Source organism: Oratosquilla oratoria, chromosome 4 (assembly GCF_046742065.1).
Source record: "Oratosquilla oratoria isolate Oo_2021 chromosome 4, ASM4674206v1, whole genome shotgun sequence".
Lineage (NCBI taxonomy): Eukaryota > Metazoa > Arthropoda > Malacostraca > Stomatopoda > Squillidae > Oratosquilla > Oratosquilla oratoria.
In genome coordinates, this window is record NC_134780.1 from 21,327,937 (window position 1) to 21,354,995 (window position 27,059).

The 27,059-nt window shown below is 39.6% G+C and overlaps 2 protein-coding genes across 8 annotated transcripts in view; one reads left to right on the forward strand and one right to left on the reverse strand.

Annotated features, from left to right (window-relative positions):
• Window positions 1-16,194, forward strand: part of LOC143024649 (transmembrane protein 181) — an 86,011-nt gene extending 69,817 nt beyond the window's left edge. For 2 of the 3 annotated variants that reach the window (XM_076183587.1, XM_076183588.1), the window contains exon 12: window positions 9,956-16,194. In XM_076183587.1, the coding sequence (XP_076039702.1) occupies window positions 9,956-10,089 (134 nt within the window). In that variant the 3' untranslated portion in view covers window positions 10,090-16,194. Of the gene's footprint in view, window positions 1-8,307; window positions 9,337-9,955 lie in introns of those variants that run through there. The other variant, XM_076183589.1, reaches the window with a different exon arrangement.
• A 5,727-nt stretch (window positions 16,195-21,921) lies between these two features.
• EMC10 (ER membrane protein complex subunit 10) overlaps window positions 21,922-27,059 on the reverse strand; it is a 63,535-nt gene continuing 58,397 nt past the window's right edge. For all 5 annotated transcript variants that reach the window (XM_076183596.1, XM_076183595.1, XM_076183592.1 and 2 more), the window contains one exon: window positions 21,922-23,529. In XM_076183596.1, coding sequence (XP_076039711.1) covers window positions 23,461-23,529 — 69 coding nt within the window. In that variant the 3' untranslated portion in view covers window positions 21,922-23,460. The remainder of the gene's footprint in view (window positions 23,530-27,059) is intronic.

Sequence of the window (27,059 nt, forward strand, 5' to 3'; positions counted from 1 at the left end):
TATTCTCGCTCCACTCAGACTGTAGTCATCTTGTGTTTTTAAGTGAATCGAGAATTCCGGGAATAAAACTGCTAATGTTGGTTTTATTCCCCACAATTCCCATAACGTGTTTGTGTTGTTTTTTAGGGGTATTGGCAGGGCAGACCGTCCATGGAGGTGGTCTGATTTCACTGACAAAAAAAAAAAAAGAACCTTATTTATTTTTGTAATTTTGCTAAATCCCAACCGATTTTTCTCATTCAACAACGAAAATGTTCAGTTCTGAATGCACTCACATATGGAATATAAGTTATATTAAGAAGTCTACCAATCGTAGTGCAGATATTCGGGAGCCAATTGAAACAATTGACCCAGCTTGGAATCTCAGGGAAGTCTGCCAATGGTAATGCATATATTCAGGGGCCAATCAAAACAAGAGGCCCAGCCTATGGGGTATTATATAAGGGGCAAAATTTCGTTCTTAACCATATCTTTTCGATGCCCTACAACTACTGATGGAGAAATCAAGACCAAGAACCATGCCAGCCGCAAAGAGACACTCCACACCCCTCCCACCCTTCCTTTCATCTGAGCACCTCCTGGATGACGGGTCATCCCTGCACCCTGCCCACCGCCCTGGGTCAGAAGCAGTGTCGCAAGACACAGTACATCCACAGCAAGGCCGCTTCATTTAATCGGCGACCCCCCCTCTCCGTCCCCCTTTGCATATAAGGAGAGGACGGGGAGAAATCCCTTCGGGCTGCGTCAAAATTTACTCACACATACTACCCCACCCCCCACCCCCCCGCCCATTCCTCCTCATGCAGTCACAACATCATCCATATACAACCATTCTCCACTCACCTCTGTCTTCCGTCCTCTCCCTTCCTTCCTCAACAGACATTCCCCTCTTCCCCAAAGCCCCCTTCACCCCATCCATCCACCTCATCCTAGGACGTCCCCTCATGTTCACTCCCTCCACATCTGCCTTCCATACCTCTTTTACTAGTCTTTCTTCACTCATTCTTTCCATGTGTCCAAACCATCCTAATATTCTTTCATCAACCCTCTCTCCCAAATCCTTTTTCACCCCTGTTCTCCTCCTCACCTCATTTCTCACTCTATCTAGCCTAGTAACCCCCACCATACTTCTCAGACACCTCATCTCAAACACATTCAAACTCCTTCTCTCTTCTTCTCTTATGTTCCACGTTTCTGCCCCATACAGTGCTGTTGGCACAATCACTCCTTCATACAGTCTCCTCTTCGCATCCATTCCCAAATGTCTATTTCTCATTACACTCTTTAAACCACCAAGGCATTTACTCGCTTCTCTCAATCTACATTCTACCTCCACCTTCACTCCACCTTTTCCTGCTACACTTGCACCCAAGTATCTAAAACTATCCACTTCCTCCAGTCGCTCTCCCTTAATGTTCACTTCCAGTCTACTGCCACTTTCACCCCTTGTACATCTCATCACCTTACTTTTACCCACATTTATCTTTAGCTTTCTTCTATCACATACTCTCCCAAACTCTGCCACCAGCTTCCTCAATCCCTCCTCTGACCCTGCCACAAGCGCAGTGTCGTCCGCAAACAACAGCTGGCTCACCTCCCACTTTTCTCCATTTTCTTTAACCATCTCCAATCCCTGACTCACTACCCTAGCATTCACCTCTCGCACCACCCCATCCATGTATAAGTTGAACAGCCAGGGCGACATAACGCATCCTTGACGAAGACCCACCTTTACTTCAAACCACTCACTCTCTCCATTTCCAATCCTAACACATGCTCTACTACTCACATAAAAACTCTTGACAGCTCCCAAAAGCTTTCCTCCTATCCCATAAATCTGCATAACCTCCCACAGTGCCTTTCTGTCTACCCTATCATAAGCCTTTTCCAGATCCATAAAAGCCCAAAAAACATCCTTCCCCTTTCCTATAGCTTTCTCACATATCTATCTTACCACAAAGATCTGATCTACACAACCTCTACCCGTCCTAAATCCACGGGTAGATATTAAAAAGTGCTAAATAATTGTTGGGATAGCCTAAAATCTAGAGTACTTTATTGTGCCATTCGGTCATGCCAGCCAGACAGCTCCGTCATCCGTGGCCTGCCTTGTGTGGACGCGGGATCGATCGACCTCGTGTCGTCAGTCGTCATGCATGATTATCCGATAACGAGACCAGGTGCGCCTTATGGTCAGGCGCGACTTATGTAAGGAGGGGGAATAGCAAATTATGGGTGCTCCTTATGGTACAAAGTGCCTTATGGTCCAAAAAATTCGGTAGGTTATGTGTAAAAAGACTGGTGACATCCATCGAAGCAATATGGTTGATGCTCTCTTGGGATTTCAGGATATCAGTGAAATTATAGAACATGGTATTTGCCATACAATGGAGATATTCTTTGAAAGTTTGTCAAAACAAAATGGCAGTCTTGAAATTATAGATAAAATTTATAAGATGTTTTACAGTGAATGTAGCAAAGAGGAGGAAACAGCTATTTGCAGAATAGTTAAAAATAGATTTACCCCAGCACACAATATTAAAATAAACTTAGTCTGAAAAAAGGAGGCACAGTAATGGTGGACTTCCTGGTGAGGTTATTTAATGTTTGTTTAAGAGAGGGTAGAGTGCTGAAGGACTGGAAGAGTGCCTGTATAGTTCCACTTTACAAGGGAAAAGGGGACAAGTGTGAGTAGTTGTTTCAGAGGGATCAGCTTGTTAAGTGTAGTTGGGAAGGCTTATGAGAGGGACTTGATTGAGAGGATTAGGAGAGGAATAGTGTGGGTTTAGGACTGGTAGGGGTTACGTAGATTGGATTTTTGTGGTAAGACAGATGTGTGAGAAAGCTATAGGAAAAGGTAAGAATGTTTTTTGGGCTTTTATGGATTTGGAAAAGGCTTATGACGGTAGACAGGAAGGCACAGTGGGAGGTATTGCAGATATATGGGATAGGAGGAAAGCTTTTAGGAACAGTCAAGATTTTTTCAAGAGTAGTAGAGCATGTGTTAGGATTAGAAATGGAGAGAGTGAGTGGTTTGAGGTAAAGGTGGGACTTCATCAGGGATGTGTTATGTCACCCTGGCTGTTCAATTTATACATGGATGGGGTGGTGCGAGAGGTAGATGCAAGGGTAGTGGGTCAGGGATTGGAGATGGTTAAAGAAAATGGAGAAAAGTGGGAGATAAGCCAATTGTTGTTTGTGAACGACACTGTGCTTGTAGCAGGATCAGAGGAGGGATTGAGGAAGCTAGTGACAGAGTTTGGGAAGGTGTACGAAAGAAGGAAGTTGAAGATAAATGTGGGCAAAAGTAAGGTGATGAGATGTACAAGGGGAGAAAGTGGGAACAGACAGGAAGTGAGTATAAAGGGAGAGAGACTGGAGGAAGTGGATAGTTTTAGATACTTGGGTGCGAATGTGGCCGGAAAGGGAGGAGTGGAGGTGGAGGTAGAATGTAGATTGAGAGAAGCGAGTAAATGCCTTGGTGGATTAAAAAGTGTAATGAGAAATAGACATTTGGGAGTGGATGCTAAGAGATTGTATAAAGGAGTGATTGTGCCGACAGCACTGTACGGGGCAGAAACATGGACATAAGAGAGGAGGAGTTTGGATGTGTTTGAGATGAGGTGCTTGAGAAGTATGATAGGGGTTACTATGCTGGATAGAGTGAGAAACAAGGAGGTGAGGAAGAGAACAGGGGTGGAAAGGGAGTTGGGAGATAGGGTTGATGAAGGAGTATTGGGATGGTTTGGACACATGAAAAGAATGAGTGAAGAAAGACTATTAAAAGAGGTGTGGAAGGCAGAGGTGGAAGGAGTGAACATGAGGCGTTGACCTAGGATGAGATGGATGGATGGGGTAAAAGGGACTTTGGGAAAGGGGAATGTCTGTTGAGGAAGGATGGGAAAGGACAGAAGATGGGTGAATGGAGAATAGTTGTATATAGATGATGCTGTGATGCATGAGGTGGAGTGGGTAGGGAATGGGGGTTGAGGGAGTATGTGTGAGAAATAATTTGACGCAGCCCGAAGGGATTTCTTCCCGTCTTCTCCCTTTCTGCATGAGGGGACGGAGAGGGGGAGGGTCGCTGATTTAATGAAGCGGCCTTGCTGTGGATGTGCTGTGTCTTGTGACACTGCTTCTGACCCAGGGCAGTGGGCAAGATGCCAGGGAAGACCCATCACCCAGGAGGTGCTAAGATAAGAGGGAGGGAAGAAGGTGGAGGGGAGTGGAATATGATTGGGATGGAATGGGTGGGAGGGGTTTTTATGCCTTTATTTTTTGGTTACCTCCCTTATAAGGGGGAAGAAGCCTTTGGTATATGTATTTTTTCTCTAATACTGTACAGTTTTTGTTAAACTGGATAGCTGCTGATGTTCTGATGATCTGTGTAGCTGATTGCTCAAAATTGCAGAACTTTTTTCCCTCATTGCAATGTAGAACAAAAGTTTCCAATATTCATCTGTGTACCAGTATCTGCAGATTTCAAGGTTTCTTACCTCTTCTTCAGCTGAGTTGGAATAGTAAACATTTTAATAACCTGAGTTTATATGGTCATAAGTGTGAATGACCTGAGTGTGGCTTGTGATCTATTGTCCATGACTGATGTGACTATTACTATGGGTTTCTAGTCCATTTTTTTTAGAGAAGTATTAACTGATTCTGCTGTGTATTTAAAAGTGATATAAATTTTTCAATTAAAACAGCTTTTGCCATTTGTAGTCCTTAGACTTTAAGTGGTCATTTGTGCTGAAAGCCCTGTTGTAAAACTGCCCTTCACCACCAATGTGAGGGAGAATGCCAGATATCATGATAATGATATGCTTTACCTTTAGCCCACTGATGATATGTTTGAATTTGCTCATCATTTCCTCTGAGTTTGTGTTCTTGATTTCATTTGTACCTGCATGCACTGTATACACTGAATCAACCTTTTCATTATCAGTGAATGCATCAATACTATTTGTGATGTCATTGATTTTGACTCCAGGAAAACAATATCTTTTCCTTCATTTTGGAGCTCTTCCACAAAATTCTTCTGATGTCATATTAATGAATCTCCCACAATAACACAGTTTTCTGGTTCATCATCCAAGTCAGCCAATGGACTGAACAAAATCCACATCATGACAGGCTCGATAGGCTTTTTTTAGTTTTGCTTGGGGACCCTTTTTAGCTGTGATGAATTTATCACTAGAGGTATGACCTGTTCCAGTCCTGTTTGGAGGGTAGTGCAAGTGGTAGATGTCGAAGATGTAAGAGATGTTAGAGCAGGGGCCACTGCCACAACATAGGTTTGAGGCACAGATGTTGAAACAGTAGCATTTGGTGAAGAGGTGTCAGCATTTATGCGAGATGTTACAAATTCTTCAAGAATTTTCACCTTGCTTTTCAATTCTGTGTTTTCTGCATGAAAATTCTCCATGGCCTTTTCAGCTGTGCACAAGCAACATATTTCCGAGAACAAATAGAAAGACTTAGCAAACCTTCCCTACATGCGACATTAGAATAATATTGAACTGTTATCTTTGAACGGCTCTATTTCAATGAATTTTAATTCAAAATTAGGTGTGGGAGGGTTATTTCTGTTGGGGTTATGTGTGAGGATTATTGTTGTAGTATCAAATTTAGTGGTCGATCATGAAGGGCTTATTTAATTACCAAAGTGTGTATGGGTTTTTGTTTAAATGTTTTGTGTGGTATAGGTACATACATATACCAAAAGCTTTTTCCCCCTTACACGGGGGGGGGTAGCCAAAAAGAAAAAGGCATAGAAATCACTCCCACCCATTTCATTTCCCATATATTCCACTCCCCTCCACCCTCCTCCCTCCCTCCTATCTTGGCACCTCCTGGATGATGGGTCATCCCTGCATCCTGTCTACTGCCCCGGGTCAGAAGCAGTGTCGCAAGACACAGCACATCCACAGCAAGGCCACTTCATAACTTTCGGCGACCCCCCCTCTCCGTCCCCTCATGCAGAAAAGGAGAAGACAGGGAGAAATCCCTCCGGGCTGCGTCAATTTTTTTTCTCGTACATACTTCCTCACCCCCCATCCCCCACCCACTCCCCCTCATGCATCACAGCTTCATCTATATACAACCCTTCTTCATTCACCCCTATCTTCTATCCTCTCCCATCCTTCCTCTACAGACATTCCTCTCTTTTGTAAAGCCCCTTTCACCCCATCCATCCATCTCATCCTAGGACGCCCCTTCATATTCACTCCTTCCACATTTCTTTTACTAATCTTTCTTCACTCATTCTTTCCATGTGTCCAAACCATCCTAATACTCTTTTCATCAACCCTATCTCCCAGCTCCCTTTCCACCCCTGTTCTCCTCCTCACCTCCTTATTTCTCACTCCATCCAGCCCAGCAAACCCTATCATATTTCTCAGATATTTCATCTCAAACACATTCAAACTCCTCTCTTCCTCTCTCATGTTCCATGTTTCTGCCCCATACATTGCTGTTGGCACAATCACTCCTTCATATAATCTCCTCGTAGCATCCATTCCCAGATGTCTATTTCTCATTACTTTTTAATCCACCAAGGCATTTACTCGCTTCTTTCAATCTACATTCTACCTCCACCCCCACTCCTCCCTTTTCTGTCACATGTGGTATAGATGGTGAGTTTTTATAGATGTTTGAGTAGTATCCTCCTGGTTTAGTTTTTTTGTTGCATACTGTTGATGGTGTCTGTGAAATGTTGTGGGAAGAGTGTGTGCTTTTTAGGGATCTGACACAGAATTGTATTCCTATCATATTCATGTGTTCTGGGAAGAAAACCACTGACCCCAAGGACAGTTTCCCCCTATTTTTATGACAAAATTGAAGAAATAGTTTATTTTTTTTAATTTATTTCAACATATACAATTACTAAAAGGGTTCTGTACTACCACATTATATATATATATATATATATATATATATATATATATATATATATATATATATTAATCTTTTTTCAACCACATTAAACATTAACTTTTTACTTTTAATTCCATGTCATCATGAACGAGACTGACAGTGCACTCATCGCAGACATATACAGAAACTGATACGAAGTGAAGCCAAGGGCTCAAACCTCAGCTCAGATGTATCAAAGTAACAGTGACTAACCACTGCGCCATCAAGAGAGATATAAGTTGAGTACAATTTCTTATATTTGTATGCTCGAGCTACATACATATACACGAATTTTGTAATCAACCCATCCCCGCGATGATGGTACAATGATAGTATGTGTACGTGGGCAAGTGTTATACACACACACTGAGTGGTCCCCAGTGCAGATATGTATGTAGCTCGAGCATACAAATATAAGAAATTGTACTCAACTTATATCTCTCTTGATGGCGCAGTCACTGTTACTTTGATACATCTGAGCTGAGGTTCGAGCCCTTGGCTTCACTTCATATCAGTTTCCGTATTTGTCTCCAATGAGCGCATTGTCAGTCTCATTTGTGATGACATGGAATTAAAAGTAAAAAATTAATGTGGTTGAAAAAAGATTAATATCTGCATTGGGAACCATTCAGTGTGTGTGTGTATAACACTTGCCCACGTGCACATACTATCATTGTACCATCATAGCGGGGATGGGTTGATTACAAAATTCGTGTATATGTATGGAGCTCGAGCATACAAATATAAGAAATTGTACTCAACTTCTATCTTGATGGCGCAGTGGTTAGTCACTGTTACTTTGACACGTCTGAGCTGAGGTTCGAGCCCTTGGCTTCACTTCGTATCAGTTTCCGTATTTGTCTCCGATGAACGCATTGTCAGTCTCATTTGTGATGACATGGAATTAAAAGTAAAAAGTTAATGTGGTTGAAAAAAGATTAATATCTGCATTGGGAACCATTCAGTGTGTGTGTGTATAACACTTGCCCACGTGCACATACTATCATTGTACCATCATAGCGGGGATGGGTTGATTACAAAATTCGTGTATATGTATGTAGCTCGAGCATACAAATATAAGAAATTGTACTCAACTTCTATCTTGATGGCGCAGTGGTTAGTCACTGTTACTTTGACACGTCTGAGCTGAGGTTCGAGCCCTTGGCTTCACTTCGTATCAGTTTCCATATATGTCTCCGACGAGCACATTGTCACTCTTGTTTGTGATGACATGGAATTAAAAGTAAAAAATTAATGTGGTTGGAAAAAAGATTAATATCTGCACTGGGCACCATTCAGTGTGTGTGTATATATATATTTATATCATTGTATATGAAATAGAAAACAAAATGGTATTAATTGATACTTAATTGCCCCTGGTCATTTGCATGATAGAACAACTGAAGAACTACCAAGAAACAAGAATAAGATAGAAAGTTGCCATAGTGGTTTCCAGTCATCTTGGAGGTTGTCATCTGAACATATCACATTCCTTATTAAGCTGAAATGCCAGCAATCATCACATCAAGTCCAACTCACACCAATACTGGCTGGTGATATCATACCTCAGTGCAAAAAATATCAAGGCACTACAAGTGTTTTCTCCATTTGGTTGAAAAATATGGGGACAGTCATGTATTATGTTGTGTGGTATTGTGTATAACATCAGCATGTAAGACTAATGGCAATTTAGCGACATCCATTAATAGTTTTTATATATAGTAGTATGAAAAGTAGAATTGTTTTAATGAACATATAACTTTTTATACATATTAGCTATTACAAATAGTGTAAAAAATTATGCATTGATGATATAAGAAAATAAATGTGTTTTTGATTTTTGGCTTTTATTTAAGTTTGAAAACTTGTATGTTATCATGATTTATCTTATTCCAATATTATTCTTATTAGGATGGCATCATAAGCCTTCTCCAAATCCATATAGGCCTAAAAAAAATCCTTAACTTTTGCCAAAGCCTTCTCACAAATCTGCTGTACCACAAAAATTTGATCCACTTATCTTCTATCTTTCCTAAACCCACACTACTCCTCACCAATTACTCCCCCCAGTTCCTCTCCTAATCCTCTCAATTAAATCCCTCCTGTAAACCTTTTCATCTACAAAAAAAAAAAAAAAAAAAAAAAAAAAAAAAATCCCTCTAAAACTATTACAGTCACATTTGTCCCAGTTTCCTTTGTAAAGCAGAAATATACAGGCACAACTCCAGTCCATTAAAACTATACTTCCCTTTTTCAGATGCATGGCATTACACCCATCCAACGTAGGTGCCTTACCAGCACCCATCATCTTCAAGGCTCCTTGTACTTCATATTTTCTTATCTCTTTCATTTTCCTCTCCCATGAGTAAAAGCAGCAATGACTGCAACAGCTCTGTAGGGAAGAGGCCAAACGCAGAGTATGGGAGTCCAATATATTTTACGTTTCGTCCAGCAGGGCTTCTTCGTTATTTCTGAAGAAGCCCTGCTGGGCGAAACGTAAAATATATTGGACTCCCATACTCTGCGTTTGGGCCCTTTCCTCTCCCATCACTGTCATTTGCTTAGTGCCTCCTCCGGCCTCAGTCAATCCCTCCTTATCCTCCTCCACATTCAACAACTCTCTAAAAACCCATCTCCCCTTTACTGCCTTTACTTCCATTGACATGCCCATCTGCACCTTTCACCTTTTCCTCTCTGACTCGCCCACCTTCCTCTCTTAATTTCTTTCCAAAACATCTTTTTATTCTTTTCAACATTTTCTGTTATACACCTACCCCTTTTTACACCTCTCCCCTTTGCCTCCTCTATCTTATTATTTGCTTTTTTTTATGCTTCCCAAGTCCTACTATGTAACCAGTCCCTAAATGCTTGCTTCTCTTCTACTATCATCTTCACTTCATGATCCCACCACTCACTACCCTTCCTTCTATTCTCTTTCATCCTCTTCATTCTACATTTCATAGGTACTGTGGTTATATTTTATGAGATATTCAGTGATATTGTAGTTATGCTTAGTGATATTAGTGATTTGTTTTCATTTCAGAGAGCCATATCATGAAGGATAACCCAGCCTTCAGTATGGTCAATGACAGTGATGAGGATGTCATTTATGGTTCAGATGATGACACAAGAAGACCTCTCAACCGTGGAAGTGGTGATAATGATGAAAGTGATTAAGAGTGTAAAATGAATTAATTGTGAGCTGTTACTTATATGTAATGGGACATAACATAATTACTTTTTGTTTTAATAAGGATTTCAGAAAGGGCAGCATTTGGTAATGAAGTTTGAATGTATTTTTTACCCATGAAGATAGATTGGGTCATGATTATAAGGAAAATATACTGCTACCCGGCTGTGTTTGCCACTGTATTACGAAGGCAAAGCAATGTTTTTAGACTGTGATTTTTTTTTTTTTTTTTTCCCTTCTTTCTATGTGAGATTGTGTTATAGCAATTTTAAAGCACAAGTGACCAGTAAAAAATTTATTTAAAGAATGAAAGATGAATTCAGCCATCTGAAGTGCATGTCATTTATTTATGCATGATTATAAAAAGGGGTGATAGAATATGATAGGAGAAACTATAGTGGTAACAGAGACGTAACATTATCCCAGGGAAGATGAATTTGACATGGCAGCTATATTTAAAGTGTTGCTCTTAATAATTAAGACAACCCAAGAGTAAAAGACTATTTAATCAGAATAGTGTTTCCAAACATGTACTGTTAATGATATTATTATTTATTGATATTATCATTATCATCATTATTATTACTACTATTATTGTATGTTAATGATTGGTAATACATACATATACCAGAAGGCTTTTTCCCCCCATATAAGGGGTGGCTGAGTCAAAACATGAACCCACACCCATCTAAAACCCATTTTGTTATCCCTCCCATATGAGTACCTCATAGATGAATGGTTGTCACATCCCTGCCACGCTGCTTGTGTCAAAAGCAGTGCAGCAAGACACAGCAGGGCCTGACAGCTGGAACTGGTTTACCCCCAACCCTCATTAAATTTGAGAAATTTACAGAGCAGACAAAAACATCTCTTTGGGCCTATATGCAAACAAAAACTTTCATGAACTACAAGAAAGCAAATTGGCAAGAATACACAGAAGAAATAGAAAAGAAGTATGAGAATTTTGCCGTAGACCAGTTTCCATTTATTGACAGAGCAGTGAAAAAAATAGCAGTGACCATTCAGAAGGCCAGCAAGAAATATTCCAATAAGCTACAGGATCATTCAGTCCTTTGCCCCTGGTCTCTCTTACAAAAAACCTGCAGCCTTCAGCTAACCAACAACATGAGAATGATAGGTGCTTTTTTGTTCCATTTTAATATCTCCAACAATCGACTCCTACTACCCCTGGACGGAATTGCAAACTGGATACTTAAAGAATTTATAATTGAACTAATGGGCAAAATATATAAGATAATAGATTGTTCATTTAAAGAAGGAAAGGTACTGCAAGACTTGAAAAATGCCGATATCATGCCAATATATAAAGGGGGAGACAAGGAAGACCCAACAAACTATAGACCAGTCTCCCTTACAAGTACAATAGGTAATATCTGTGAAAAAGTCATCAAAAGTAGATGGATTAAACATCTGGAAGAGAACAGTATACTAAATCCAAAACAATTTGGATTTAGACAGGGAAGATCATGTGCCACAAATTTGATTTGTTTTTATTCAAGGTTAATAGGTATAATTCAAGAAAGGGATGGATGGGCAGACTGTGCTTTCCTGGATTTATAAAAGGGGTTTGATAAAATACCCCATAAAACTATAAAGAAAACTCGAAACAACAGGAGGTGTACACAGAAAGTTACCGAAATGAATGAAAGATTTCTTGCATGGAGAAAAATGAGTGTGGTGCTCAGAGATATAAACTCGACCTGGGAAGAAATGATAAGTGGAGTCCCACAGGGTTCAGTATTGGCTCCAATAATGTTTGCTATATATATAAATGACATGGATGAAGGTGTAGAATATTACATGAACTTCTTTGCAGATGACACAAAATTACTAAAGAAAGTAAGTGCAAAAAAAGACTGAATTGCTACAGAGAGACCTGGACAAAATCTGGGAATGGAGTCAAAAGTGGGAAGTGAACTTCAACATTAAGAAATGTAGCATAATTGAATTTGGAAAAAAAAAAAAAAAAAAAAAGAATATCAGGACAATATAAAGTCGGTACAAAGGAAGTAAAGAAAGTTAATTCCGAAAAGGACCTGGGAGTAATTATCACCAAAGACATGGCCCCAGGCAAACGTATAGACAAAATAGTTGGAGAAACCTACAATATAATAAGATCAATAAAGGTGTCTTTTAATTATTTGGATGAAGTAATGGTAAAAAAATACCAGTCACACTGATAAGACCAAGATTGGAGTATAGTGTAACACTATGGACACTCAGTACAAAAAAGAATGTAAGGAAATTAGAAAGAATCCAAAGAGCAATGACAAAAGATGAATCCAACACTTTCAAAATTGACATATGAGCAAAGATTGTCTAAACGAACTACCCTGGAACAAAAAAGAGAAAGAGGAGATCTATTGGCCATTTACAAAATAATGAAAGGCATGGAAGTCCTTGACAGAGAAGACTTATGAAAGTGGGATAAAAAAAACAAAAACAAAAACAAGGGGACATGAAAAGAAACTCAAAAAGGATAGAAGAGATCTGAAAAAAAAAAAAGTTTTCCACACAGAAACAAATTAGAGAAAACAATAGTGTGTGCAAACACCATATAAAAATTTAAGAACAAACTAGATGTTGCGAGATACAAAGATGGGTCACTACGAGCATAGCTCCCCTTCCTGTATAATACAACTAGGTAAATACACATACATAATAAGGTCACAAAACAAACACTGCCAATTTCTGTGATTCATCAAACTCCCCTAGAAATCAACCCTGCAGGTAAGATCTGGAACAATAGATTAATTGATTGATTGAAATATGCATTCTTTTAGTCTTTTTTCTATTATACAGTACAATACTTCTGACACTCCCCATTGTGCCTTTAAACTCCTTGTTTCATGTATATGTATCCCATTTCATGTATTTATTGATTTTATTTATTTATGTTCTGTCTTTAATATTGTTTCCTCCATAAATTGTGACACTGTATTGAGTTTGACCTAAGTGTGTGGCAAAAGGAAGGGATGACCCTTCATTCACAAGTGCTAAGATGGGAGGAGTGCTGTATGGGTATGGGATGGGTGTTGGTTGGATGTAAGGTGGGTGTATGTTTTGACTTGGCAACTCCCCACACTAGGGGGAAAAGGCCTTGTGGTATGCATTCATATTGATATGTGCATACATATATATATACCAAAAGGCTCCTGTCTTCATATTGGGAGGTGTAAAGGATGGCATAACTGAAGTGTTTCTGGGATAGTCAGTATGTGACATACTACCATTTTGCTTGATCATACAAGTTTTATTCTAAATTAAGTAGTGTTTTCTGGTGTGCTGGATGATGTCATTGGAAGTTTATGTTGGTAGTGTGTATTAATCAAGTATTTTTTTCTTCTTTTGCTGTTGGATGTTAGATGTGTATAGATAAAGCTAGAAATATTAGTTGTCTTTCACCTTTAGGTGCATTCAGCTTAAGTAACATAATGTAGCATTGTCTAATGAGAGTATAGTTTTTGTTTAGATGGAAGGTAAAAAGTCAGTGTTATAGAAATGAATGAAAAGAAAGCATATTTTGTGAGAATTTACATTTTTTATTATTACTGTTGAGATTTATAAGATTAGTGCCAATATATGAAAGCAAAAGGAAGATGCATATTTTGAGAAAACAAGGGAAAACATTTGTTGAAATTCAAAAGTCTGAGAGTGCCAGTAGGATATGACCCACATGTATTGTGGTACACCTAGATAAGTTTGCTTTTAGGTGAAATATATTTCAGGACCAATTTTTTTGTACTGTAGCAGTTGTAGGTTTATTGCATTCCATAAATTCAACAGTGTTAGTATAATGTTTCTATATTCATTGGACGTTTGACTCTGCTCATACTTGTTTCCATTGATCTTCTGAAACCCATGATATTTCTTTTCTCTTAAGTATTTTATGCATGGCATAAGGTCTCATTCCATGATTTAGATATTCCATAAAAGGAAGCCCACAGTCTGTAGCAAGGAAAACTAAAAGCTAATTTATTCAAAAAGATATTATCATCTTTAACACTAAACCTCAATATTCAGGAACTTTTCTTCTACAATTTTGTTTTTCACACTTGTATCAAGTTAATTTTTGCATGATGTTTGACTCAGAAGTGCAGCAGTGTGTGAAAGGATTGAAACTATATTTCTTAAGTCAGAAGTATATTGTTCACATTCAAATCATAATTTAGAAAAACTTGTGTATTTGATGCATGTGCATTTCAATTTTTTAACTAACTACCCTTTTCATATGAGGTGACACTTTTTCTTTTACACAAGTTACTGCCAGGATAATCTATTCATTTCTGCCACCGTCTCACTAGTGAAGGAATTAGATTTTAGTTGGATATCAATGGCAAAGGAAGCTCGGAAATACAAGTTTCTAACTTCCTGATATATATCTTATGTATATACCAAGGGCTTTTTCCCCTTATAAGGGAGGTAGCCAAGTCAAAGGCATGCACCCATTCCCACCCATTCCACTCCCATCCATCGCCTTTATTACCCTCTCATCTTAGCTTCTCATGGATGAAGGGTCATCCTTGTCTCCTGTCCATAGCCTAGGTCAGAGGCAATACAGTAAGACAAAGTACATCCAAAGCAAGGCTGTTTTGTTTAATCAGCACAGCAGCCCCCCTCTCCATCCCCTCATGCAGAAAGTAGAGGAGACTGGGAGAAATCTCTTCAGGCTGTGTCAAAGTATCATCCATACATAGCCACTCACCTCTCGCCTGTATCCTCTGCCTTCTCCCTGAGGCGAGTAATCCCTGTTGACTAAATTATTTAGACAAAATTGACTTTGATAGTAAAGGAAGCCAAGGGATACAATCTTTTGTCCAATACTTCATCACAAATGACTTTATTAAAGTCTTGCTACAATGCTTCTGACCCAGAGCAGTGGGCAAGATGCAGGGGTGACCCATCATCCAAGAGGAACCAAGAAAAGAGGGAGGGATGGGTGGTGAAAGGAAGTGGAGTATGCAGGGATGAAATGGATGGGAGTGGATTTATGCCTTTGACTTTGGCTACCTCCCTTGTAAGGGGGAAAAAGCCATTGGTATATGTATGTATGTATGTATGTATGAAGAAACAATATCATATGCTCTTATATATGATAGGTTTCTTCATAAAGGACTTTAATAAAGTCATTTTGTGATGAAATATCTGAAAATTAAAAGCTTGTATGCCTTAGTTTCCTTTACTATCAAAGTCCATTTTGTCCAAATAGTTTAGTCAACAGGGATTACACTCTTGCCTCAGGTTTCTCATGGAGGAGACCTACCCCCTCAAGGTATTCAGCAGTAGTATCCTGTATATCTTTCAAAACAGAAATATTGTGTTCATTTTTTTATTGGTTAAATTTTGAGAAATGTAAGAGTATATGTGCTGTCTTTAGTGTGATGAGTGCAACTTGGGCAGGTAAAGTCTGGAGTTGGGCCATTTCTTCTGTGGTATTCATCCAGTGTTGGGTGTTGTCCCTGTTGGAGACCTTATACATGGGAAGTTCATCTTTGTTTCTAGGTTTATGTCCAGAGGTTCTTTTTCAGTGTAGAGTTGTTCAGTACATCTTGAAATGCTTGTTATGTGATTTGTTTATGCATATATTTTTGTATGGATGAGTTGGGAGGAGCTGGGGTTAGGATATGATTTAACCTGAGAGTAATCCCTTTTGACCAATGGTCAAGTGGTCTGGATCAATGACAGAATTATGGTTTCGGATTGCCAAGTTCCAGATTTTTATCTGGCTTACCTCCACCACTCAACTTGGTGTGAATGAATTACTTACATATGATGGAAATCAGGACAAGACAGAAAAGAATTAGCCACCTCACTGCATTTCCACGAGGCCAAGTATGTAGTGACCAACTTTGAATATACTAAAGTGGAATTTTTGTGCTGCAGATTGTGAAATGTGGCAGGAAGCTTTAAGAATTCTTGCATAACATATGCTCATATGAGAGAAATTCGCTAGTAACAGCGACATCAATCTGATCATTTTTATGACAGTCGCATGCAGGATTTGAACCCACTGCTTTCGGCCACCCGTAAGATCACCTTGACAGAGCCTTAACCCACTACACCAACAGAGACAGTCTCTGTTAGTGTAGTGGGTTAAGGCTCTGTCAAGGTGATCTTACAGGTGGCCGAAAGCAGTGGGTTTGAATCCTGCATGCGACTGTCATAATTTATCATGTGCTCATATCATTTTCATGGTAGTGCAACAGGAAGAACTGGCTTCTATGAGGAGATGGTCATTTGTGTTTAGATACTTTCTGTTATAGTTTATTTTTGGGGTCAGAAGTTAGTATTTTATCATTTGTCAACCATTGTTCCAGTTCATGGAAGTAGATTTGTTTGTTCTTGGCTACAGTTTTGTATTTGTGGTGTTTAATAGTTAATATTTTGTGTATGTGAGTGCTTTGATATATTCTGGGATTGGGGCAGGTAGGTATATGTGAAGAGCATGAATGATATTGAAAATAGTATTGCACCCTGTGGGATGCCATTAAATTTTTGTTTTGTAAGTGTATAACCTGACCATCAGATAATTTGTAACTAGTTCTTAGATTATGTTTCAAGACTGTCAAATACTTTGTTATTATTCTGTCTAGTGGCACTTTCAAAAGAATCTCATAGAAAGGCTTTCCTTTGTGCTTTTTGCTGTAAGACAAAAAATTTCATTGTTGTTGAAGATATGCCTGGCATTGAAGTTTTATTTCAAGCCCAGAAGAAAAATGGCAAAGCCCCCCCCCCACCTCCATCTTCTTTTTGTAGAGGAAAAATGTCAAGTTGAGTGCTCAGGTGACAGGACGTACCAAGTAGGGAACTGGAACATATGAGCTATCCCAGTAGTAAAAATAAATAAATAGATAAATAAATTCCCAGGCTCTTTATGGAAAGATTAAAGACATAATTGTTTATCATCCTTCAAAGTAACTTCCTGCTTTCATCAGTCCATATTCTTCAATTAATGGAAGAAGGCCTTGTCATACCTTTTAAATCAAAGTCACATTGAATCTCTCACTCTTGAGTTCTTGTTTCTACCATGAACAGCTTGAAGTTCCTAGAAGCAAGAGCAGGTTGTTAGGAAGGGTAAGGGACAGTCTTCATACTGACATTAATCATCTTTCTATTCATAAGCAGTCTGAAGTGGATAGGGATGTTGCCTTTTGGATGAACCAGACCATAAATCTCTAAAGGTGTCTCCTTTCTTCTCGAGTCATTGTAGAACTTGTTCATAATTCAGTCCATGGAAGGCAACAACTATACAGGGTGTTCAGGATAAATTTGATAATTTGTCGGTCTTCAGTCATTTCAGAACCATTTGAAGGATTTAATAGTGGTAAAGTGCAATGGATAGCTGATTCTGTGTACTATTGGTGGGTGTGAGAACTAGAGAGCATGGATACTAGAAAGCACCAGAATATTGGAAGAGAGTGACCAGCATCATGATGATTCATGCCAAATTAAAAAATTTGGAAATCTTAGCTGTAACTCAGTGCTCCCTGAATACCGTGAAGGCCATGAGATGTGAGCTGGAGAATTGCGATGGAGATGTGGAAGCAGTGGCTAGCAGGATTATAGCAGGAGTTCGGACTCTGTTTGCACAATGAAATTCATTGAGAAGCTGCAAAAAAAGGTGTGGCAAGGTCCAGGTAAGGCAGTGTGGACCTTGGCGAGAGAGATGGGCATTGGAGTGGTAACCATGAAGACAGCATTGAATGAGAATCTTCACAACTCCTCATACAAGAGGTGCAAGGGCCAACTACTCACCACCAAGAGAATTGCCTTACGAAAGCCAAGAAACTCCTCAACAAGGTCAAACACCCAGTGAAGTTGGGGATGCTCTGGTTCTTTTCAGACGAGAAGAACTTCTGCCTGGACCAGTTGCACAACACGCAGAACAACAGGTGGCTAGCCAACAGTCTGCACAAAGTTCTGCACTTCATGAAGATCAAGTTCAATCAAACTGTAATGATCTTTGGGTGTGTTTCCAGCGAAGGCCACATCATGCCGTCCCACATCTTTGAAGAGGGACTCAGACTCACTTCAGATGGCTATATTGAATTGCTGTCCACTGTTGTCAAGTGTTGGGTGGAGAAGGTGGCTGTGGGAAGACCATACATGTGGCAGCAGGACTCAGCTCCATGTCACACCTAAACTTACACTCTCTGGAAAGACGCAGAGTGCGGGGTGATCTAATAGAAGTGTTCAAGTGGATCAAAGGCTATAATAAGGGAGATACAAACTAGGTCATCATAACAAAACAACAGGACAGGACTCGCAGTAATGGGTATAAACTGGAGAAATTTAGATCTAAGAAGGAAATAGGCAAGAATTGGTTTACTAATAGGGTGGTTGATGAATGGAATAAACTTAGTAACCATGTAGTAAGCGCTGAAACTCTCGGTTGTTTTAAAAAACGATTAGACAACTTTATGGATGGGGACGACAGGTGGTGATGGATACGGAGCTGCCTAGTGTAGGCCTTATGATCTCTTGCAGTCTCCTTTATTCTTATGTTCAAAAGCCTATCTGATAACTTGTACGATTCCACCAGTCCCAACATCTGGCCCCCCAACTTGCCTGATTGCAACTCCATGGACTATTAAGTGTGGGGAGCAGTTGAAAAAGACACCAATCATACCGCCTGCAACACCAAGGACAAGCTGATTGCCAGGATCAATCTGGTCTTCAGGCATCTCTTGAAGGACACCATGAAGGCCGCATGCTGCAGGTTCAGGTCCAGCCTGGAGGCCATGGTGGAGGCTCAGGGTGGCCTCTTTGAGTGATCTGTATTTGGCAAAAAATCCTCTAAGAGATGCATTTTGAATTTTGGGAATACATAAATTTTTGGCCATGATAAGATTTTTCTTTTCTTTCCGAAAGTATCAAATTTATATCCTGAACATCCTATAAATACTTGTAAACAGGTACTTATAGTTGTCTATAGTACCACTCCTCATCTCCTTCAGGAGATACAGCCCCATAATGTGGAGATTAGTCCCAGATTCATGGGTCCAACCAGTGTCTGCTGGTGGTTTTCTATTTGCTACAGGATTCCAGTAAAGGGGATCCTGAAACTATGTATTAATTGTTTGGTCCTTTAGGAACCACTCCAGGTCAAAACCAGTGTAGTCATCCAGTCATGTTATGGGCATCCAAATTCATTATTGTAGTGCATTAAACCTTATTAAGGATCAAAAGGTCTTTCAGTATTTCATGCCAAGTTAATCTATAGTAATCCATTGTGAAGGGGCTTGAGTTCATTTAGTCAATGAACACCATACATTATGATAGTGATGTTAAAGTGAATCATCAGTTATCACCAACACAAGATCTGTGGCAGTAGACATCATGTGCTTTAGATGCTGTTACTACACATAAGACACAGAACACACAATACTACACTGTCCTACATTCACTCTAGACAGGAACACAAAATCTCCTCACTATGTGACTTATGAGCTGAACTGGTGGTTGTGGGCCCAAAGATCTGGTATAAGAAAAAATTTAGCAACAGATTGATTCATTGATAGTTCTTGACCATCCTGACCTTATGTCAGGGAGACTGCAGGTGTTTTCACAGTATGGACACCCATTTCATCTTTGAGTTTTAGTAGTGAACTCAGCTGCTGCTCTTTTGTGCTGGTGGCATAATTGGAAGTGTGCAGGTACCACATCTTCCTAGCTGTGGGTTTAGTTCCCGCATCTCTCCAATTCCTATCCCTGCATCAGCAGTCCAAGCTCATAGAACAAGGGTAGTCACTTAAATTGCAGCTATGCATCTTCTGGTGCATACACTTAACTTTTGCCTTCCAGCTGTAGCCTGAGATAATACATACATATACCAAAGGCTTTTTCCTCCTTACATGGGGGGTAGCCAAAAAGAAAAAGGTATAGAAACCACTCCCACCCATTCCATTCCCTACATATTCCACTCCCCTCCCTTCCTCTTATCTTGGCACCTCCTGTCCACTGCCCTGGGTCAGAAGCAATGTCGCAAGACACAGCACATCCACAGCAAGGCCGCTTCATAAATTTGGCGACCCCCCTCTCCGTCCCCTCATGCAGAAAAGGAGAAGACAGAGAGAAATCCCTTCGGGCTGCATCAAATTTTTTCACATACATACTTCCTCACCCATTCCCCCTCATGCATCACAGCATCATCCATACACAACCCTTCTCCATTCACCCCTATCTTCTGTCCTCTTCCGTCCTTCAACAGACATTCCTCTCTTTTGTAATGCCTGAAATAATATGTTGAGGAAATGTGTGTTCCTGCTCAGGCTCGTCATTGATGTCCACTTTACACCAGATTCTTGCCTCCTGGTCCTCTATGAGGAATGTAAGAATGACCTTTGTTGATGTTTTTATCATGCCCAGTTTCTCTGTATTGGTCTCAGCAGGAATGTATCTTAAAGGAGTTGCTTGATTGTGTCAGTTTTTTATTCTTTTCCAGCATGAACCTGTTAACATTTTGAGGGGTTGTGCTCCCCATGTTTTTGCCTTTGAACTTCCAATACTTCTGGTCTGGGTCTGAAACTTTGCCTCATCCTTATTTGTTTTCTCTCCCTCTGATCACCTTAAGGATGGTGACCTGAATGTAAGCATGCTAGTGTGGTCCCTACTTCTCTTGGAATAGAGTGGGTGTCGTAGGGTTGTTTTGGGAGTTGTGATGGAGTTTGGAGGTAGTTCGTCAGTCTTGAAGGACTTGTTTTGTGATCCAAGTGTATTAACCTAATTGTATTTATTTACCTAAATGTTGTATACAGGAAAGGAGTGCTCATGGAGTCCTGTTATTTATATATATATTTTTTTTCTTCTTCTTAGAGATGAACTTCTTCAAACTACCTTGTACCATACACGCCTGATGTGAGACCCTAATATCCTGCAGTTTAGAAATAAAACACTCGTGTATCTACACCCTACCATCTGATCCAAACCTCCTCCCTAGCTCCACAAACTCATAATGACTGTTGATAACAGTACGATATTGTCCTTGAGGATAGAAGTACTGGAAACTTGTCAGCAACAAAATATAATACAATGACTTCAAGTGAGATTTTGGTTGGTTAGAACCACATTTTGCCCATTCTGTTTCAGATATGAAATTTTCTTGTATTAACAAAAACAAAACCTGTAAATTATATTATGCATTCAAAGAATGATCTATATCTATTTGGTACACCTGTATTCTTTAGAAACCTATAATGTATGTAATTTCTATTGTTCACGAGACTAATTTCATTGCTCATGTTTTTCAAGAATAGAATAACAATGGAAGCCTCCACACAGTTGTGCAGGGCAATGAAAAAAACACTCTCCGTCTCCCATCTTCAGATCATATCAATATCCTTGCAGCATTGGAGGTGCAGTGACAGACCCACAATAATTCAATACAGACAACTATACACCAGTGTGGTGCTGCAGGTTTCCAGTCAGTGGAACTTGAGGCAATAACTTGTTCAGAAATAGTTGTGGCAAGTGAAAATCACATCTTCAATCTTTATTTTTTTAATTCCATAAAATGTAATTTGTATTTTGTCCAAAAATACCACTGAAGCTTCCAAATTGAAACCCTTGGCTGGTATTTTGCTTTATAAATTGATGAAACCTTAAAATGCTACAAGAGTGTATGATTTCATCGACAGAAGAAATTAATAGAAAGAGAAGTAATATCCCATTTAGAGGGGCTACTAACCCCCCCAATGGAGAACAAGTGATAATTCAGTAATGCTCAAGCCTGCCCATCTAAAAATAATTACCCTGGCAGCTCAAAAAAAAAAAATACATTTAAGGGTATATGAAAACTCTTTCTGTTTTTACTTTATTATGTGGAAATTCATCTACAACAAGCAAACAGGTTATAATTGTGTCATTGTATGTCTTTATGGACTGATAAAAACATGTGGCCTAAAAATATAAATAAGATATATATTTTTTGCAAGCTATGTCAATGGTAATGATATTAATTACTTAAATAATTACTAAAAAGTACTGTAATATGAAAGTGTTTCAAAACTACTACTGAATGACTGGTGCATAATACTATCATGAGAATGACAGGAAATAAATTTCTTTACTGTCCAATGGTGTCCATGGTCAATAATCATCTAGTCATTCTTTATAAGAATCTAATGTAAATAAAGAAAACTAATATTCATGTGTCTTTCCCTTTAACCTCTCCTTTCCAGATGCCTCTACTTAGATTGTCCTTTTTTTCAACTATTCTGACAGAAAATGTAAACATAATACTTTGGCCTCGACTTTTCAACTTAATTATGCATATTCGGTTACCAAATTTCCAAGTAAATGATTGTCCACCTTCATCCACAATTGAATGTAACCTTAACATTTGCTAGTCCTTTGAAGCACCCTTTCCATATTTCATATCCTAATTGCACATAAACATATGATTATGAACAAGGAACAAGACTACATTGTTTGAAAACATATTTTGTCAAGAGTGATGTAGGATTTCAAATGACTGAATTGTGGTAGCCTAACAAAATGAAAAGTGTTTTAACAATGTTTTCCATTCTAGCCCCATTCATTCATATTCCCTATTTTTTCCTGCCATACATCATATTTGTATTAGTCACAACTATTCCAATAGCTGGGTATGCCTTAATACTTTCATAACTGTCATTGTGAGCATGTTGTTTGGTGTGAACCATTAACAAAGGTCCAAGATCAGCTTTAGACTTTCACATTATTTTATGTTGATACCAATACTTGACGTTTCCACTGTTACAAGATATAACTACTGCAGCGAATAAGGCTTGCAATAAAACACTAGTATTTACAGGTGGCTGCATTTTTTAAGACTGGAAAATCTTTTTAATACAGCTCTTGCAAAAATAATAATCAATGACCATCAGAATAAAATTTGTGGATGTTCAGCATTTTCTTTGACACCATTAACAATAATACTAGTCTGAGCATGGACTTCTTACCACCAGTGGTAATTTGTCAAATAGTTTTGTTTTGTTTTTTTGTTAACATACAACACTTTCTCATTGAACATGAGAATAGTATGGACACACTAAATTTAAGTCCCATTGTTAGACACTGGTCTCCTATTACAATACATACTGTGTACAAAATATCTAATATAGATGTTATTTACTCTTCTGCCAAAAATTCTCCAGACTTTTCAATAACTACCCTGATTATAAACAAAGAAATTTCCTACAAGTGAACATTTAGGAACTAGTAAATCAGCAGGAAAAATTAATAGTCCATTTCTTTCATTCACAACATATTCTATATCATAAATACTTTTATTTTACATGTATGATAAAACATATACAACAATGATTTGTAGTGTAACATTAGTTTACTAGATAGAATCATCGTCCACCTTCTTGTCCTCCACCGGACAACATCATAATTAATACCACTGGAATAATGTACATCCACTGAAAAGATAAAGAAAAAAATTAAAATTAATAATAGTTGTAACCTTTTATTGGTTACAAAAATATATTGGGACATTTAAAAGTTGTTCAGGCTAATGCCAGACGATTCTATGTTAAGAGGAACCTCGGATCACTGACTGCTACATGCTTACGGTGGTCTAGCAAAATGGATAGTATAGTTGCCCATTTTCAAAGCCCATCAACACCCTCACCTCAATCAGGAGGTGCAGCTGAGGGTATGACAGTCTCTGAACTCAGCCCAGGATTGCTCTGTAAATTTCAATTGTATTTCTTGCACATAGAAAGCAAGAACAAACCACTGTTCCCCTCCTACTACTTTTAGCCATTAACATGAAAACCACCCCACACTAATACAACATAGACATCTATCTAAAATCTCTTCCCAGGGAACTATGGGAGGATCCAGGGACTTATCGTTCACTGTAAAGCTGCAGATTTTCCACTTTTAAGAACTTGTGGCAACACCTATTACTATCATTATTAGTGATATTAAAAAAATTGGGCACACAAAGATGCATTCCTTCATCTTTTTTTTTTCTTCACCAAGCTTGTGGAAAAATGTGTCAAATTTGGAATATTCACATTCAACTGCTAAGAATAGTCTGCATGAAGGTCTGGCCATGGGATCCCCAATCAGTGTAGTGATGGCCTCACTTTTCATGGAAAAACTAGAAGCTCAACATTACACAGAATTGGCCCTAAAACTGTATGGTACAGTAGAAATCATGTCTTTTGGCACCTTTGGGCCCAAACAAGTGCTGACACATCAAATTTAGTGGTATAGGTACATTGGATAGTTTTCTAGAATGTGATTATTCTAAACTATCAACAATGAGTTATTGATAAGCATACATATACATACATCATACATATACCAAGGCTTTTTCCCCCTTCCAAGGGAGGTAGCCAAAAAGGGAAAGGCATAAAAACACTCCCACCCATTTCATCCCTAAATACACTCCACACCCCCTCCCACCCTCCCTCTCATCTGAGCACCTCCTGGATGACGGGTCATCCCTGCACCCTGCCCACCGCCCTGGGTCAGAAGCAGTGTCGCAAGACACAGCACATCCACAGCAAGGCCGCTTCATTTAATCGGCGACCCCCCCCCTCTCCGTCCCCCTTTGCATATAAGGCGAGGACGGTGAGAAATCCCTTCGGGCTGCGTCAAAATTTACTCACACATACTACCCCACCCCCCGCCCATTCCTCCTCATGCAGTCACATCATCATCCATATACAACCATTCTCCACTCACCTCTGTCTTCCGTCCTCTCCTTTTCCTTCCTCAACAGACATTCCCCTCTTCCCCAAAGCCCCCTTCACCCCCATCCACATCTCATCCTAGGACGTCCCCTCATGTTCACTCCCTCCACACTGCCTCCATACTTCCATTCCATCTTCACTACCACTTTCTTCTTTCCATGTGTCCAAACCATCCTAATATTTTTCTTTCATCAACCCTATCTCCCAAATCCTTTTTCACCCCTGTTCTCCTCCTCACCTCCTCATTTCACACTCTATCCAGCCTAGTAACCCCCACCATACTTCTCAGACACCTCATCTCAAACACATTCAAACTCCTTCTCTTCTTCCTTCTCACGTTTCTGCCCATACGTTTCTGCCCCTTCATACAGTTGCTGTTGGCACAATCACTCATTCCCATACAGTCTCCTCTCATTACTTCCAATGTTCCATTCCCAAGGCATTTATTACTTCTCTCAATCTACATTTACTCGCTTCTCTCAATTACATTCCACTTCACTCCACCTTTTCCTGCTACAACTTGCACCCTGTATCTAAAACTATCCACTTCCTCCAGTCGCTCTCCCTTAATGTTCACTTTCCAGTTTACTGCCACTTTCACCCCTTGTGTACATCTCATCACCTTACTTTTACCCACATTTATCTTTAGCTTTCTTCTATCACATACTCTCCCAAACTCTGCCACTAGCTTCCTCAATCCCTCCTCTGACCCTGCACAAGCGCAGTGTCGTCCGCAAACAACAGCTGGCTCACCTCCCACTTTTCTCCATTTTCTTTAACCATCTCCAATCCCTGACCCACTACCCTTGCATTCACCTCTCGCACCACCCCATCCATGTATAAGTTGAACAGCCAGGCGACATAACGCATCCTTGACGAAGTCCCACCTTTACTTTAAACCACTCACTCTCTCCATTTCTAATCCTGACACATGCTCTACTACTCTCATAAAAACTCTTGACAACCCCCAAAAGCTTTCCTCCTATCCCATAAATCTGCATAACCCTCCCCACAGTGCCTTTCTGTCTCTACCCTATCATAAGCCTTTTCCAGATCCATAAAAACCCAAAAAAACATCCTTCCCCTTTCCTATAGCTTTCTCACATATCTGTCTTACCACAAAGATCTGATCTACACAACCTCTACCTGTCCTAAATCCACACTGTTTCCTCACCCAATTACTCCTTCGTTCCTCTCCTAATCCTCTTAATTAACATCCTCCCATAAGCCTTACCAACTACACTTAACAGGCTAATCCCTCTGAAAACTACTACATTCACACTTGTCCCCTTTTCCCTTGTAAAGAGGAACTATACAGGCACTTCTCCAGTCCTCCGGTACTCTACCCTCTCTCCAGCAAACATTAAATAACCTCACCAACCAGGTCCACCATCACTGAACCTCCCTTTTTCAGACATTCTGCATGGCATCCATCCAGACCAGGTGCCTTACCTGCTTTCATCATCTTTACAACTGCCTTCACCTCATCCTTCCTTATTTCTCCTCCATTCTCCTCACTCATCACTCTCATTTTCTTCGCATTTCCCACTGCAGCTATCTTTCCTTCCCTATCCTCCTTCACATTTAGCAACTCCTAAAATATTCTGCCCATCTTCCCTTACTGCCATCTCTTCCATTATCATCTCTCCATCTGTACCTTTTACCTTTTCTTCCCTACTTGATTCGCCTCCTCTTCCTCTCTTAATTTCTTTCCAAAAACATATTTTTATTACTTTCAAAATTTTCTGTCATACTCCTACCCATTTCACATCTGCTCTCCTCTTTGCCTCCTTTACCTTTTGCTTTACTTCTCTTTTCTTTTCTTTGTACGTCTCATATAACTCCCCCGTCCTCTTTTGTAACCAATCTGTGAATGCTCGCTTCTTCTCTTCTACAACCTTCTTTGTTTCCTCATCCCACCATTCACTACCCTTTCTTCTATTACCCCCTGTCCTTCTTGTTCCACACACCATCCTTGCACACTTTAAGACTCCCTCCTTGAACCATCCCCATTCCTCCTCCACACTCATCTCTGCTCTATCCTTTACTCCCTCCCACTCCTCCTTCAGCTTCTTTTCGTACTCCTTCTCCTTTTTCTTTTCATTCAAGGAGTTCACTCTAAGAACCTCCCTACATTTTGTCCCTTTCCTCTTTCTCCATCTATCCTCCACTCTCAGCTTACCTTCCACCAAAAAATGATCTGATATTCCCCCATCCTCTCCCCTTAGCACATGTACATCCTT